We start from the raw sequence: 14,483 nt of genomic DNA, 5'->3' as shown, positions 1-14,483 counted from the left end.
CTTAACATACTGTGATGCCGTCTCCCAGCAGGACGAGACAAAACCAATAAAACCCATTACAAATGAGGCATTTGTTGCATTCAGTGGGGACATAATTACTGATTATAATGACTTATACTGTATTTTTACGCGTTGCCTTGCGTATCGCGCTGTGTAAACATTAAACCATGTCTGCATTTGTGATCGGAGAAACAACAAACAACAAGCCTACTCTACACTGCTCAAAACTCGTGTTTGAATCATCAGTGGCACATTATTTAAATATAAAAACATACTTACAGACTGTGAATCAGAAGCACCAGACTGTCCTTGCAAAGTTGGAACTGCCCAACTTTATATAAACAGCCTTTGTGCCACAGAAGCATTGTAGGCTACTGGTTGAGGAAACAGTCCTCATCCTCCATAAAATGCGCAGCACGCATCTGAATATTTCTAGTTGTGTCCTCTTTTTTTCTAGTTGTGTCCTCTTTTGGAAGGCCAAACAAAGTAGTTTACTTTACAGATCTTCTTTATGCACCAAGAGCTTGTAACACGCCAAAGAGAAAGGAAAAATTGAAATCGCATCATATGACCCCTTTAAGTGTTATCAGCCATTATGTACTAACATTTAAATTGATAAAGTTCTCTTGGCCACCTCTTTGGCCACCTGCTCACAACTGCTGTTTCTGACTTATTTAGACATAGAACTGTCTCTTTACAGCCACATCACAGATGTTTTAGGCATGCACTGAACTTTGCCTCAGCGCCAGGCACAAGTCAAATGACTGCCAGAAAAGTATAGGTGCAGAGAGAGCTTCAGTAAAAGAACAGTATATATACGAGATTTTGTGGAGCAGATAATACAGCATGGTTAAAAATGGAGACAATTAAAGCAGCATCTAAATTTAGCAAATGCATGAATGTATTTTTTTTATATGCGTCACATTTAAAGGGATAGTTCACACAAAAATGAACATTCTGTCATCATTTACTCACCCTCGTGTCATTCCAAACTCGTAAGACTTTCGTTCTTCTTCGGAACACAAATTAAGATTTCGAGATTTTGTGGAGCAGATAATACAGCATGGTTAAAAATGGAGACAATTAAAGCAGCATCTAAATTTAGCAAATGCATGAATGTATTTTTTTTATATGCGTCACATTTAAAGGGATAGTTCACACAAAAATGAACATTCTGTCATCATTTACTCACCCTCGTGTCATTCCAAACTCGTAAGACTTTCGTTCTTCTTCGGAACACAAATTAAGATTTTTTTTTTTTAATGAAATCTGAATTTTTAAAAAGATGCAAGATTGCATCTTTTTATATTTTTGATTCGACAGTGTTGTTAGACTGTTTTTCCTATGCACCTATCGTTTTTTCAGGTGTGCTGAGTTTCATTGATTCATGAAATCTGAGCAATTTCTGTCCCTCCATTGACAGTCTGGACAACTACCATTTTGATGCTTCAAAAAGTTCATAAAAAGATCATAAAACTAATCCATATGAATTGATTGGTTCAGTCCAAATTTTCTGAAGAGACTTGATTGCTTCATATGATGTAATTTATATTACCTTGAGCATAATAAGTACATTGTACCTAACAATTAAGTAAGGAATAATTGTATAAATAATTGACGACGGGCAGTTGAATTATTAGAAAAATAATGTGGCCACGACGCGAAGCAGAGTCAATTATTCCGCTTATACTACGGTTACCACACCTCAAGACATCGATCAGATGATATAATTAAAGTGATTCGTCCGGTTTTTGTACTTAAATCGCTATTGTGAGTAGGATTATTTCTTCTGCATCTCATCCAACGCCTCTTTTGCTAGTTCCAAAACGTCATTTTAAAGCTGGTAATGGAGGCTTGAGCTGTTGATAGCATTCTAATGCAGTTATTAATGAAGTTATTAGAAAGAGAGCGAGAGAGACAGAGACACACAGAGAAAGAGAAAGAAAGAGAGAGAGAGAGAGAGAGAGAGCTTGTGTGAATTAGGCTACCTCTGTGCGAAGATCTGTCCTCTGCTGGAAAACAAACAATGCAGATTAGAGAAACTGAAGTGTGTATCTTCATTTATTTATATTTCTACATGATAACATGCATTTATAAATGTCCATTTGTCATGACAAATGATTAAGGCTGTGGGGGCTGTAATTATTTTTGTACATTGCTATCTTTATTCTATGAAATATTACAAAATCTAATTAAGTGGATGCTACCATTAAGGCATTTGTTGCTTATCTGTGGGGTGAGATTTTTAAACATTTAAATGCAATTATTAACACATTTTCACACTTTCCATGGCAATGCTTTTTATAATTACTTTTAAAAATATAATTATTAGTTTAATTTTTCTTAAAGTTTTTCTTATGATTTAAATAATGATGTCACTTTATATGCATTTTGCTTATTTAGTGTATGTACGCCTCTTTTGCTAGTTCCAAAACGTCATTTTAAAGCTGGTAATGGAGGCTTGAGCTGTTGATAGCATTCTAATGCAGTTATTAATGAAGTTATTAGAAAGAGAGCGAGAGAGACAGAGACACACAGAGAAAGAGAAAGAAAGAGAGAGAGAGAGAGAGAGAGAGCTTGTGTGAATTAGGCTACCTCTGTGCGAAGATCTGTCCTCTGCTGGAAAACAAACAATGCAGATTAGAGAAACTGAAGTGTGTATCTTCATTTATTTATATTTCTACATGATAACATGCATTTATAAATGTCCATTTGTCATGACAAATGATTAAGGCTGTGGGGGCTGTAATTATTTTTGTACATTGCTATCTTTATTCTATGAAATATTACAAAATCTAATTAAGTGGATGCTACCATTAAGGCATTTGTTGCTTATCTGTGGGGTGAGATTTTTAAACATTTAAATGCAATTATTAACACATTTTCACACTTTCCATGGCAATGCTTTTTATAATTACTTTTAAAAATATAATTATTAGTTTAATTTTTCTTAAAGTTTTTTCTTATGATTTAAATGATGTCACTTTATATGCATTTTGCTTATTTAGTGTATGTAGATCATGAAGTACTTAACAAATTCTTTAATGTACAGACTTTCAGACTGCAGTATCACTGAAGAAGGTTATAAAGCTCTGGCTTCAGCTCTGAGATCAAACCCTTCACACCTGATAGAGCTGGATCTCACAGGAAATGATCCTGGACAATCAGGAGTGAAGCAGCTCAATGATTTACTACAGGATAAACACTGTAAATTAAAGACCATCAGGTAATAAAAGCATTCAGATAAATAAACATTAATGTTTTTTCAGTTTTTATAACAGTTTTTCTCAGAGTTTTGTAATACAATGTAAAAAATAACTGATTGTGCTTATTTCTTTTATTTGAATAATACAAATGTTCTCAATGAAACTGGAGACAATTATCATAACTGTAACTTCAACCACGTACTACACACATTTTACATTAATACTACACTGGAGTAGAGGTGCACAATATTTAGGTGGCTGAGATATTATTGGCTGATCACTGGGAAAATTCAGTTATTATTATAGCACTGAGAATGGATTTTCCACTTATATTTTCACAGATAATCAGTTGTGGTATATTTGTGTTCACAAGAGAATATCTGATAATGATTCAGTGTATTTGTCAGCTGGTGTCACGTGTGTTTAGACAAATTATAGCACATTATCATTTTCTGTTAGTATTATTTTTGGCCATGTTTTATTTTAATCATCTGCTGTAATTAAAGATATGCTGTTTTATGTGTTCTGTTTATGTGTAAGGAAGTAATAAGTGAAAACACATTTCTGTACTTTCTGTTTCTGGTGTTTGCTTATACATGAAAATGGCATATGTTTTTATTCTGTGTGTTGTTTTATCTTTATTGCCTGCTGTAAATTTAATTTATGTTTAATTCATTGAGACAAATGTTTGTAGTTAATTATTCTACTCTGTTTAGAGATTCATTCAGAATGGGAGCTCTTAAAGGCATAAAATTGGAATATTATCTAATCTGTAATTCTGCTTCCTGTAGGTTTTTGAAAAGTCCTGCTGCAGAGGAAGCGTGTGAGTATCTTACAAAAGTTCTGGGTAAAAGTCCATTACTTCTGACAGAACTGGATCAGTGAAGATAGATTAGGAGATCTGGATTGGGAGAAACTCTCTGCTCTTTTGATGGACTCTCATAGCAAACTGGAGACAATAAAGTGAGTGAACATGATTTATACATTATAACTTCTGTTTCATCATTATTAGATTGTCAGTCACATGTGTGAGCAGATATGAAGAATTGTTGATTTGTTGTTTGTTGAATATGTGCTGAATAATAAATAATGCTGTTTGTTATCCAAAGCGACTTACAAATGAGGACAACAGAAGCAATCAATTGTAGTATTAAAACAACTAAAAACAGATTCAAAACTAAAAGCTAAAACTCAAAACTTAACATTTAAATGAAAAACAAAAGCAAATACAAATCAAACGACAGTAGTTTATCAGTAATCCTAAAAAATAACACTGCCAAACCTACATGCTAAAAAACAACAACTTACTTGCACAGTGTTTCCCCTAGGTTTACGGGAAGGTTTACGACTCCTTTTTAATGGTTAAATAAAATTGTATTAATCGAAAAGCATGTCTAATTAATTCAAATCATGAAACTTAAACAATTTAACATCAATTTATTAAAAGTTTAACAAAAATTACATGTTTAGGGCCCTATTAAATGTTTTATTTTTTTCCAACCTTATGTTTTATTGTTAACAAATTCTGATTTAGCATGTCTAATTATTTGAATTTTAAGGCATAAAATATTAATTTAATCTATCTTTTAAGTAATGAGAACACATTTGTGCATTTTTACACAAAAGTCATGTCAAATTAGATTTTTTGGAAAATAAAGGTCATTTAATATTACAATTAAAACATTGAAGAAATATTGTATGATTATTCCTTAAAAATAAGGTTTTAATAATTTTAGTAGTAGTAGTAGTAACCTATTGTAACAGTTCGTAGTTTGGGAAGAAGGAGGCGGGAACCGGCGAAAGCTCAAAGAAAACTTTAATAAAATAAACAAACACCAAAACACAAAATAAACTCCAGGCCTGGTCCTCTCTCGTCTGTCACTGTCGTAGCTGGATCTCACAGGAAATGATCCTGGACAATCAGGAATGAAGCAGTTTATTGATTTACTACAGAATCAAACCTATTCACTGAAAACACTGAGGTGAGTGTCCTTAAGTGCAATACATTTAAGATTTTAACTGAAATGCAATTAAACCATCAAACCATCTTTTATCTCTGTGTGCAACATTTACATGTACCTACATCTAGATTAATTGACCAGATCTTACCTTTGAATTCAGTTATTTTTTAATAAATAAGAACTATGATTTGTGAAAAGATTGAAATAATTTAATAAATTAATTATTTCTTTTTGCAATGATTTGAGTTTAATGGTTATTTTGGATTATACTTGTAAAATTTAATTACTTTTATGTTGTATTTGTGGTGTACTCAATTCAGTTGTATTTGTAATTCATCCTCTCCTGTTTAATATTTTAGGCTGTGTGATTGTGGTCTAACAGACGAAAGCTGTTCAGCTCTCGCTACAGTCCTGAGATCAAACTCCAGTCTGAAAGAACTTGACTTGAGCAACAATAATCTGCAGGATTCAGGAGTGAAGAAACTCCAGAACGGATTAGAAGATACATACTGTACACTGGAGAAACTCAGGTGAGTTGAATTATCATTAATTGCATGTAACATTTTTTTTTTCATAATAACATTTATATTTTAACAGTAAGAAATATGTTTTTAATTCTATAAATCACATAGTACTTTTTGATCATTATAAAACTTTTTTTTCCAAATAGACTTTCAGACTGCAGTATCACTGAAGAAGGTTATCTAGCTCTGGCTTCAGCTCTGAGATCAAACCCTTCACACCTGATAGAGCTGGATCTCAGAGGAAATGATCCTGGACAATCAGGAGTGAAGCAGCTTGATGATTTACTACAGGATACAAACTATCAACTGAAGACACTGAGGTGAGATGTGATGAGATGATACAAAATAAATGACATGCAGGCTAAATATTCATACATAATATTATTTCAGTAATACAATAAGCTTGATTTGGTGCATCTAAGGTACTGTGTTGTTGGTGACAAAGTGTTGTGGTATAAGCTACAGTACTGTTTAAATAGACATTATGAGCCGCTAAATGTGCTGATACTCAGTAGTTTGTTACTAACTTTTTCTGAATACACTGTAGTTTAATTTCCATCAAGCCCAGATTCTCAACACTGTATCACTCTGCAGCAGATCTATGAGTCTACAGTTCTTCACAAACATGTGGTGTCTTGAAAGATCTTTTGCTCTTCTGCTCCTCATGACATTAGCACTGTTGCACTGTTTCTGTTTTTAGACATCACTGTTTTTTGACATTTGGATGTCAAATAATAATACTTTTTTATGTTCAAAGTAAAACAGTAAATAGAGCTTGTCATTAGGAAAAATAATGAATTCTGTTTTATCAACATGTTTTGTAAGGCAGTGGACATTTATTTCAGAATTAACATGAATCCTGCTTTACCTTTTGCAGGTTTTTGAGAAGTCCTGCTGCAGATGAAGCCTGTCAGTATGTGAAAGGAATTGTGGGTAAAAACCCGTTACTCCTGAGAGAGCTGAATCTGAGTGAACGTGAACTAGGAGACACACGAGTGAAACAGATCGCTGCTCTTCTGCAGGATAAACACTGTAAACTCAACACATTGACGTGAGTATCTTACATAATTTAACATGTATTTGATAATACAATTTTCTCATTTGTTTGAGCCAGAGGCGTCACAATGTGAAGTATTAAAATTAAACAGGCCATTAAAAACAAATAATTTTAAAAAATGACAATTAGCTTTAAACAGTAGGCCAAATCACTTAGATCATGGGTCATTATTAATTATTTCAGATACTGTAGAGGGAGAGCAATGGTTTTCTTAAAGAACTTACAAACCCTTCAAAACAAAAATGCAACATTTCAACAATTTAGTGCCTGTTTCAGAACAAAGAAAATTAATGATGTATCAACAGATCATCCACCAATCTTTATCGGCTGACGTTCAACCTAATCCTTCAGTCCTGCTTAAATTCAGGAAACCTTAATTGATTTTCATAGATCTGATTCATTGTCTTTTCTCTTTCTGTCTTCAGTCTGTGTGGATGCAGTATTACAGAGAAACAGTGTTTCATCCTGACTTCAGCTCTGTGTTCAAACCTTTCACACCTGAGAGAGCACCATCTACTGTCAAGAGAGTGAACTGCAGTTTCATTCAGCATGTCTACTTCACTTCTGGTGGTTGACTGTCTGGGAGTGACACATGCATTGCTGAAGCAACAGTGCAAGTTTATGTTAATGAGAACTTTAAAATATGTTTGGTTCATTATCAAACTGAGGTGGAACAAATTAGAATATGGCAGGCCACCATAGTTTAAATAATTAATGGGGAACACTGAATTTCTCTGCCACTGGAAAGCCATTAGGTGAAACTCATCATCACATGATTTCCTATTGAAGTGACTGTGATTTTGCCTAGAAAATTATGCTAAGAAATGACAAACATGACTGTGCCCTCTGGGTTAATATCACACTCTGGGTTAAAGGGAAAATAATTTTCTTCCTCTGTCTGCTTGTCTTTCTCTTTCTAGTATACATGACTGTGGCATTACAGATGTTGCTTGTTTGGCTCAGTCTTTGGCTGAAACAAAAGCACTGCAGTTTTTAAAAGAGCTTGATCTGAGTAACAATAAAATAGGAGACTCAAAGCAGCAGCTCAGTGATGTGCTACGAGACTCAAACTGTGAACTGAGGTGAGAAAACATCCTTCTGTCGCAGACACACTAACACAAACAGACAAACATTATGTACACTGTTTTAAATTTATTATATATATAAAAAAAATATATATATATATATATTTTTTTTGTTACAGTCTACTTTGTACTAATTAAAATATTGCAACAAATTTTCAACTTGTTCTACTCAACACTGTTGTTCTCTTCTGATTCCTCTTTACAGCCTGGAGAAAGAACAATCGCTCTTGAGGGCTGGTGTAAACTACATTGGTAGCTACATTGGTGGGTGGTTTACTCGGTCTAAAGCTCCGGAGGATCCTGTGAAATCAACAGAACAAGAAACGTCATCAGATGAGGAATCCTCGGAAGGTTCTCACTTTAGTACTGTTATAAATTAATATGTGTGATGGTAATTTTGGTGAGATGTTGCTAAACAGCAAACAATTAATAGAAACAATGCCAAACTTACAGCTGCTACAACTTCAAATAGCACTGCTTTAACAAATCTAAAGCTATTATGCTAACTGTTATATATTACTTTTTAAAAATGATTACTAATGCAAACAGGTGGAAGAGGGTTAGACCTTCAAATGAAATAATGCAGCATTAATAGAAACATACATGTACACATGAGTAATGGTGAATGCTTTATTGTATGTTTTGTATTTATCTGAATGCTATTTTGCATTTTTTACAGGTGAAACAGAGGAGGGAGAAGAGGCTGATGAGCGCTCAAAACAGCTGGATTAGTAAGAATACAAGTCTATGGTATAAGACCTTCATCATGATGATGTCAAGATTAAACTCATCCATAATGAAACAATTAAAATATTGCTGATCATGACTGTGAATGTAATTTAGCACTTATATATCAAATAACATAAACTGAGTCTAAAATTTAAATGTAATTATTATGGGCTACATGTACACAGATTCAAATCAGTGATCTATAATAGAGTCATTTTTAGAGATCAGTGGTCCTGTCGTATTTATATTTCTTTATACCATTGTTTATTTTACATTTATGTATGTTTTACATTACATTTCTCTTACATTTTATATACAGACTGTTTAAATGTGTTTTTGTAAGTTCTGTGTCTGTCTCATGAGAAACATGTCTCTGTACATAAGACTCTTTGACTGAAGTAAGAGGTGTGGATGAATCTGTTCTCTCACACCGGCGCAGACTGATCTTTACTAGTTAGAATTTATGCAGCATATTATGTGCTTTCAGTCACTAGTTTAGATTGTATATCGAATGCGTTTTGTTTAGTGATTTTAATCTTCTCTTGTATTGTAATGTAATGTGTTGGCATATTGTAACTATACAAATAAAAAACTTGATCATTTTATTTTGTTTGAAGAGTTTATTAATTCAATAGCCAGCTATCAGTATAATTGGAGATACAGCAGATACCAAGATTTTCCACTGAAAAAGTCACATCTGCAGTTCTTCAAGCTCACCGCTAGAGGTCAACACACCATCACATCACATTAAAGTACAAGCAACAGTTTCAGCATGTCACTATAGTGTCCAAACCATATAGACTTTATGCTCCAAACTTTGTCCAAACCTTCAGCAGAACTAGTATTTTACAGCTCTGTGTGCGATTGCTTTTCCTACTGTTTCCTGCTGCTGCTGCTATTATTACACAGAATTCTATGCTCATGAATTAGATATATTTACATTAGAAACACTTAATCTACTAATTAACTTATTTAATTGATTCGTAAGTTTGTAATATCGAATTAAGCAAATTATGCATAAATCGAATGACTAGATGTACAATATTTCCAAATAGTTACAAATTTCTCCCAAAATAAAATGTATATTTGTTCATTCACACTCTTCCATTCATTTTATTCTGGAACGTGAGGTTTGTTATGGCGTTTTTATTTCTTAAATATGAATATAAATGTATTCTCTTTTTTGTTATAATGTGTCAGAGTGTTTGTATGAATTGATGAATATGAAGCGGATGTGTTTTCGCGAGGTTTGTGTTTCAGAGTGTTTGTTTGTCGCGCGCAGATCTGAGGGGTGCCGCGGGCGCGTGTGCATGGCAGCATCTTTCGCCCACCGACATCTCTTCATTTCACTTCATTTTACTTCTCAGACAAAAACAGCGATTGCTGCCGCGTCGTATCTGGATATTCCGCTCTGCTGGGTCACCGTGAGGATATCTGTGCTGCAGGATTGAGTGTTTTCATGGAAAATGGCGAGATGGGTTCACGCGTGTCTGCTGCTGCTGGTGATTTTCAGCGGATCGTGGACCGCAGTGGACACGCTCACATTTCCACAGCATTACACGTAAGACACGATTCTCACAGCATTATATGAAGGAATCATTCGTTTCCAGAGTGTTACACGCAAGAAAACGCTCTGTAAGAACTGTTTCCACAACGTAACACGTTAGAAATGTAATTCAAAGCAATACACGTAGCCTATTAGATAAGAAATGTACATTTCCATAGAAATACAAACAAGCCAATTTACACAAAATCAAAAGATACAATAATAATTTCCACAGCGTTACACGTAACAAACGCTAATTTCCACAGCGTTACATGTAAGAAATGTTCATTTCCACCTCAATGCACGTTCAAGAAATATTAATTTCCACAACATTACGTGTAACAGATTCTAGAAAAGGAAAGCTCACTTCCAACATTACACGTAAGAAAGAAATTTCCACGGCATTACACAGAAGAAAAACTTATGTCCACACCGTTACACTTAAGAAATACAAATTTCCACAAAATTTCACGTAAGGCCTATAATTTCCGCAACATTACAGGTATTATACTATTCACAACATTACACGTAAGAAATACTGATTTCCACAGCATTACATGCAAGAAACGCTTATTTTCTCAACGCTACATGTCAGAAAAATTAACTTCCACAACATTATACAATAAACTCACATTACCACACACTTAATTGATTGTTGAAGTTAACATGTTATTCATACGTGTTTAGGGTAAATTTGAGGTTACTAAGTTATACGTTGTAACAAATTTATCCCCCAAAAGACGTAAATATGGCTAAACCTCTCTATGGGAGAAAAAATAAATAAAATATGAATTTTTAAAATTCTAAAATACAAATGTAAGTGTGATTGAGATTTACTCATTAAAAACATTAAAATTGAGATTTTAATGGTTCAGTAACCCTCAGAAAATCGCAAAGTAATTACTGTCACATCTATCTATCTATCTATCTATCTATCTATCTATCTATCTTCTGTGGCTTAAAGGGGTCATATGATGCGATTTCAATTTTTCCTTTCTCTTTGTAGTGTTACAAGCGAGAAATTCTTTATAAAAGTTAAGAGTCAGCCACGCCTACCTAAAACGGCTCTTTCTAACACGCCCCCACATACCTACATCACTATGTGGGAAGATTTGCATAATGTAAATCTGCCTGTAAGTACGTTTACATATTTAAATAATTTGCCACTGATGATTCAAACGCGAGTTTTGAGCAGTGTAGAGTAGCGCTTGTTGTTTGTCGTTTCTCTGATCACAAATGCAGAAGACATGGTTTTATGGTTACGCGGCACGATATACAATGCAACTCATTAAAAGACAGTATAAGTCATTATAATCAGTAATTATGTCCCCACTGGATGCAACAAATGCCTCGTTTGTAATGGGTTTTATTGTTTTTGTCTCATCGCTCCGGCCGAACAGGGCATCACAATATGGTAAGGGGCGTAACATTTCCGTCACACGCTTGAGGTATTCGGCCAATCACAATGCACTGGATAGCTGGCCAATCAGAGCACACCTCTCTTTTCAGAACGATGAGCTTTGTAAAAATAGATGCGTTTCAGAAAGGCGGGGCATAGAGGAGAAACAATAATGTACAGTATGTGGAAAATAATGTGTTTTTTGAACCTTAAACCGCATAAACACATTTCATTACACCAAATACACAAAATAATGTTATTTTTAGCAACATCATATGACCCCTTTAAATCTTGATCTTTCCCTGTGAAGTAAATATGGGTCACAGCAGCCCCTCATTTCTCTGTATCTCTGTCTGTGTCTCTAGGGAGTGTGTGTAAGGTAATAGGCAGCCGGGAAGATCGCAGCTGTGTGTGTGTCTGGGTCTGGGGCTGGGCATGCTCAGATCAGCTGCTGAGAGTGCATCAGATCACCTGAATCACTGACACACACACACCCTAATACACTCTAACCTCTACATATTGTGTAACACATGCTGCTAAACGTGCAGTAAACCAGAGCATGTGTGTGTTTACATCAGCTGTGATTGACAGTGGAGACTGAAATTTTGCTGCATTCCTCTAGAATAATGAAATGTCATCAGTTATATTAATTTGCCAAGTGACCTTTATCCCCTTTTCAGTAAAGTCAACAGCTATAAGTAGAAGAAAGGCTCCAGTATGCCAATAATTTTTGTTTTATTCCAATATTTTTTCAATCCTTAGTGCCGATTGATAACTCTCCTACCCAAACACTCACTTTTTCATCAGACAATGTGAAAACCTAGGCCTAGTTAGTGTATTATGGCCAATAACTGATATGATGGCTGATATTGTAAATGTATTGTGTGCAGGGTTTGAAATTTAACACCCGCCAAATGCGGGTAAAAATGGCAGCTGTGGCGGGTAACGCTGTCAAATCACTAGCCAATTTGGCGGGTTACTTTTCGTAAATTATGTTTACTAATTAATTTCTTGAGGAAGTTCATGTAAGCCAAATCTGCGCAGATTTAGTGTAAATACTGAACTCGAGACTCATCACGCAGCATCTGGGCATATCTAGCTTACTTGAACATACCCAGCGATGTAGCTACTGGCCATCGGGAGCACCGGGACATTCCCGGTGGGCCGATCGCCGAAGCGAGGGAGACCTCATATTAGGCGCTGTTTGTAAGTTTACAGCCCACGCGAAACTGCAAAAAGCAAGTACTCCAAACGTGTGAAGCGGTGCTACCCGGTGCATCCGCCAGCCACGCGTTAAAGCAGAGCGGGATCAGTCTCCCGCACAGCGCTGCGCTTCCGCCACGATTTATAAGAGATAAACAGCGCAAATCGCTCGATCCATTCAGAATGACACAGAATTGTGTTATACAGTTGTGTGATATGACAACATTAAAGGTTCTGCCTGAAAACAGCCACGACAAAGTAAAATGCATGTAAACAAACTTTAATAGCGTATTTCTCTTTAAATGTTTCATTCTAATTAATTTTAATTTAAGATGTGGCACAGCACAGCACGACAAAATCCCCGACAGTAAACTGATGCCTCGTTCTATTTATGACGTAGGCCTACTGTTTGACAAAGTACAAATGATTTGCAATGGTCACTTTGTCGCATCCAGTGTGGACAGCCTCAAGCTGTTGGCTTACCTCCGGCCTTTTTTTCATAATTTATTTGTTTAATGTTTTTGGCGAGTAGAAATTATGAATGGCCGGTAACTTAAAAATTTAGTAGCCAAATTGGCTGGTGAGTGAAAAAGTTAATTTCAAACCCTGATTGTGTATGTGTGTGTGTGTATATAGTGCATCCAAAATTGTCCAGTCGTCATATCCTCTCAATTAACACAGATTATTAAAAGCTCGACCTGTAGAGATTTTGCTTGTTATGATCTTCTCTTGTTAATTGACAGTTGCAATTTAATTAGGTTCAGAGTGTGAATGCTAAACGACCTGAACTTATGTAATATAACATAACTGCAGTCGAGCTGTAATCACGTACAAATCTGTTGTCGTGGAAACAGTTAATATTTATGATCAGACTGCAGGGTTGTGATTTAACCGTACATGTTCTGTAGCAGAACCGATGGTTTAATGAAGCCAAACGGACCCCACAGATGCTAAATAATTCATCTGCATCTGTAGAGCAGGACTGCGTTCCTTCAAGCAGCGCGGTTTGTTTGAAGCCTGTGTGTTTGTGGACTGTATAAACACATCGCTTTCTGTACATAGATTATATTGATCAGTTTAGCCGACTGTGAGGATATTATATCATAATAGGTCACTGATACTGTCTAGGGATGCACCGATGCCACTTTTTCCAGTACAATCCACTCAACGTGCTTTGTTAATCAGCTCGCGCACATACAGGCATTAATACTGAATGTTTAACGTTATATTCATTGCATACATATACTTCGTAGTAGACATCCTTAACACCTTTCTGCTGTCTGTTGTTCTGTTGTCGGTGTTTCTTTGTCTGAATATGGCGCTTATCACATGCTGTGTGGTATCGGCGTTTGGTATCGGGGCATTTTTACGAGTACGAGTACAGGAGCTCAGTATCGGTATCGGTGCATCCCTATGTTGTAGGAATGAGGACAGTTCAGTTGAGGTCACTGAAAATATATTTACTTCGAATCATTTTCTGTCACAACACACGTTAAATTATATGGTAGAAACCACACATTACAGTATTGCAGAGAAATAACACGTTAATGTTTTCAGATCATCGTCATCACATTGTTTATATTGTATACACAGTCAGTCGTGTAGTAGTGCAGAGCTGGCGGTATTTTAATATCCAGAGGAGATTTTTTTACAAAAAAAGTGTCTGACTAATTATCCCACACACGGCAACCTAAATATTGATTTACGTTGAAATTGTACAATCTTACGTGTTTAGTATCTTTCTTTAGTGGGGAAAAATAGTCCATTACACTC

At 35.3% G+C, this 14,483-nt stretch overlaps 2 protein-coding genes across 2 annotated transcripts in view; both read left to right on the top strand.

The window, feature by feature from the left end:
- LOC107655406 (uncharacterized) overlaps positions 1-9,273 on the top strand; it is a 78,383-nt gene extending 69,110 nt beyond the window's left edge. The window contains exons 63-65 of the mRNA XM_016442888.1: positions 7,669-7,830; positions 8,039-8,184; positions 8,513-9,273. Of these exons, the coding sequence (XP_016298374.1) occupies positions 7,669-7,830; positions 8,039-8,184; positions 8,513-8,565 (361 nt within the window). The 3' untranslated portion in view covers positions 8,566-9,273. The remainder of the gene's footprint in view (positions 1-7,668; positions 7,831-8,038; positions 8,185-8,512) is intronic.
- A 700-nt stretch (positions 9,274-9,973) lies between these two features.
- LOC107655410 (voltage-dependent calcium channel subunit alpha-2/delta-2-like) overlaps positions 9,974-14,483 on the top strand; it is a 29,705-nt gene continuing 25,195 nt past the window's right edge. The window contains exon 1 of the mRNA XM_016442899.1: positions 9,974-10,123. Within this exon, the coding sequence (XP_016298385.1) occupies positions 10,029-10,123 (95 nt within the window). The 5' untranslated portion in view covers positions 9,974-10,028. The remainder of the gene's footprint in view (positions 10,124-14,483) is intronic.

This window comes from Sinocyclocheilus anshuiensis, unplaced genomic scaffold (genome assembly GCF_001515605.1).
Source record: "Sinocyclocheilus anshuiensis isolate Anshui unplaced genomic scaffold, SAMN03320099.WGS_v1.1 scaffold3346, whole genome shotgun sequence".
Taxonomy (NCBI): domain Eukaryota; kingdom Metazoa; phylum Chordata; class Actinopteri; order Cypriniformes; family Cyprinidae; genus Sinocyclocheilus; species Sinocyclocheilus anshuiensis.
Note: the sequence above shows the minus strand (reverse complement) of the source record. Positions and strands in the feature narration are given on the sequence as shown.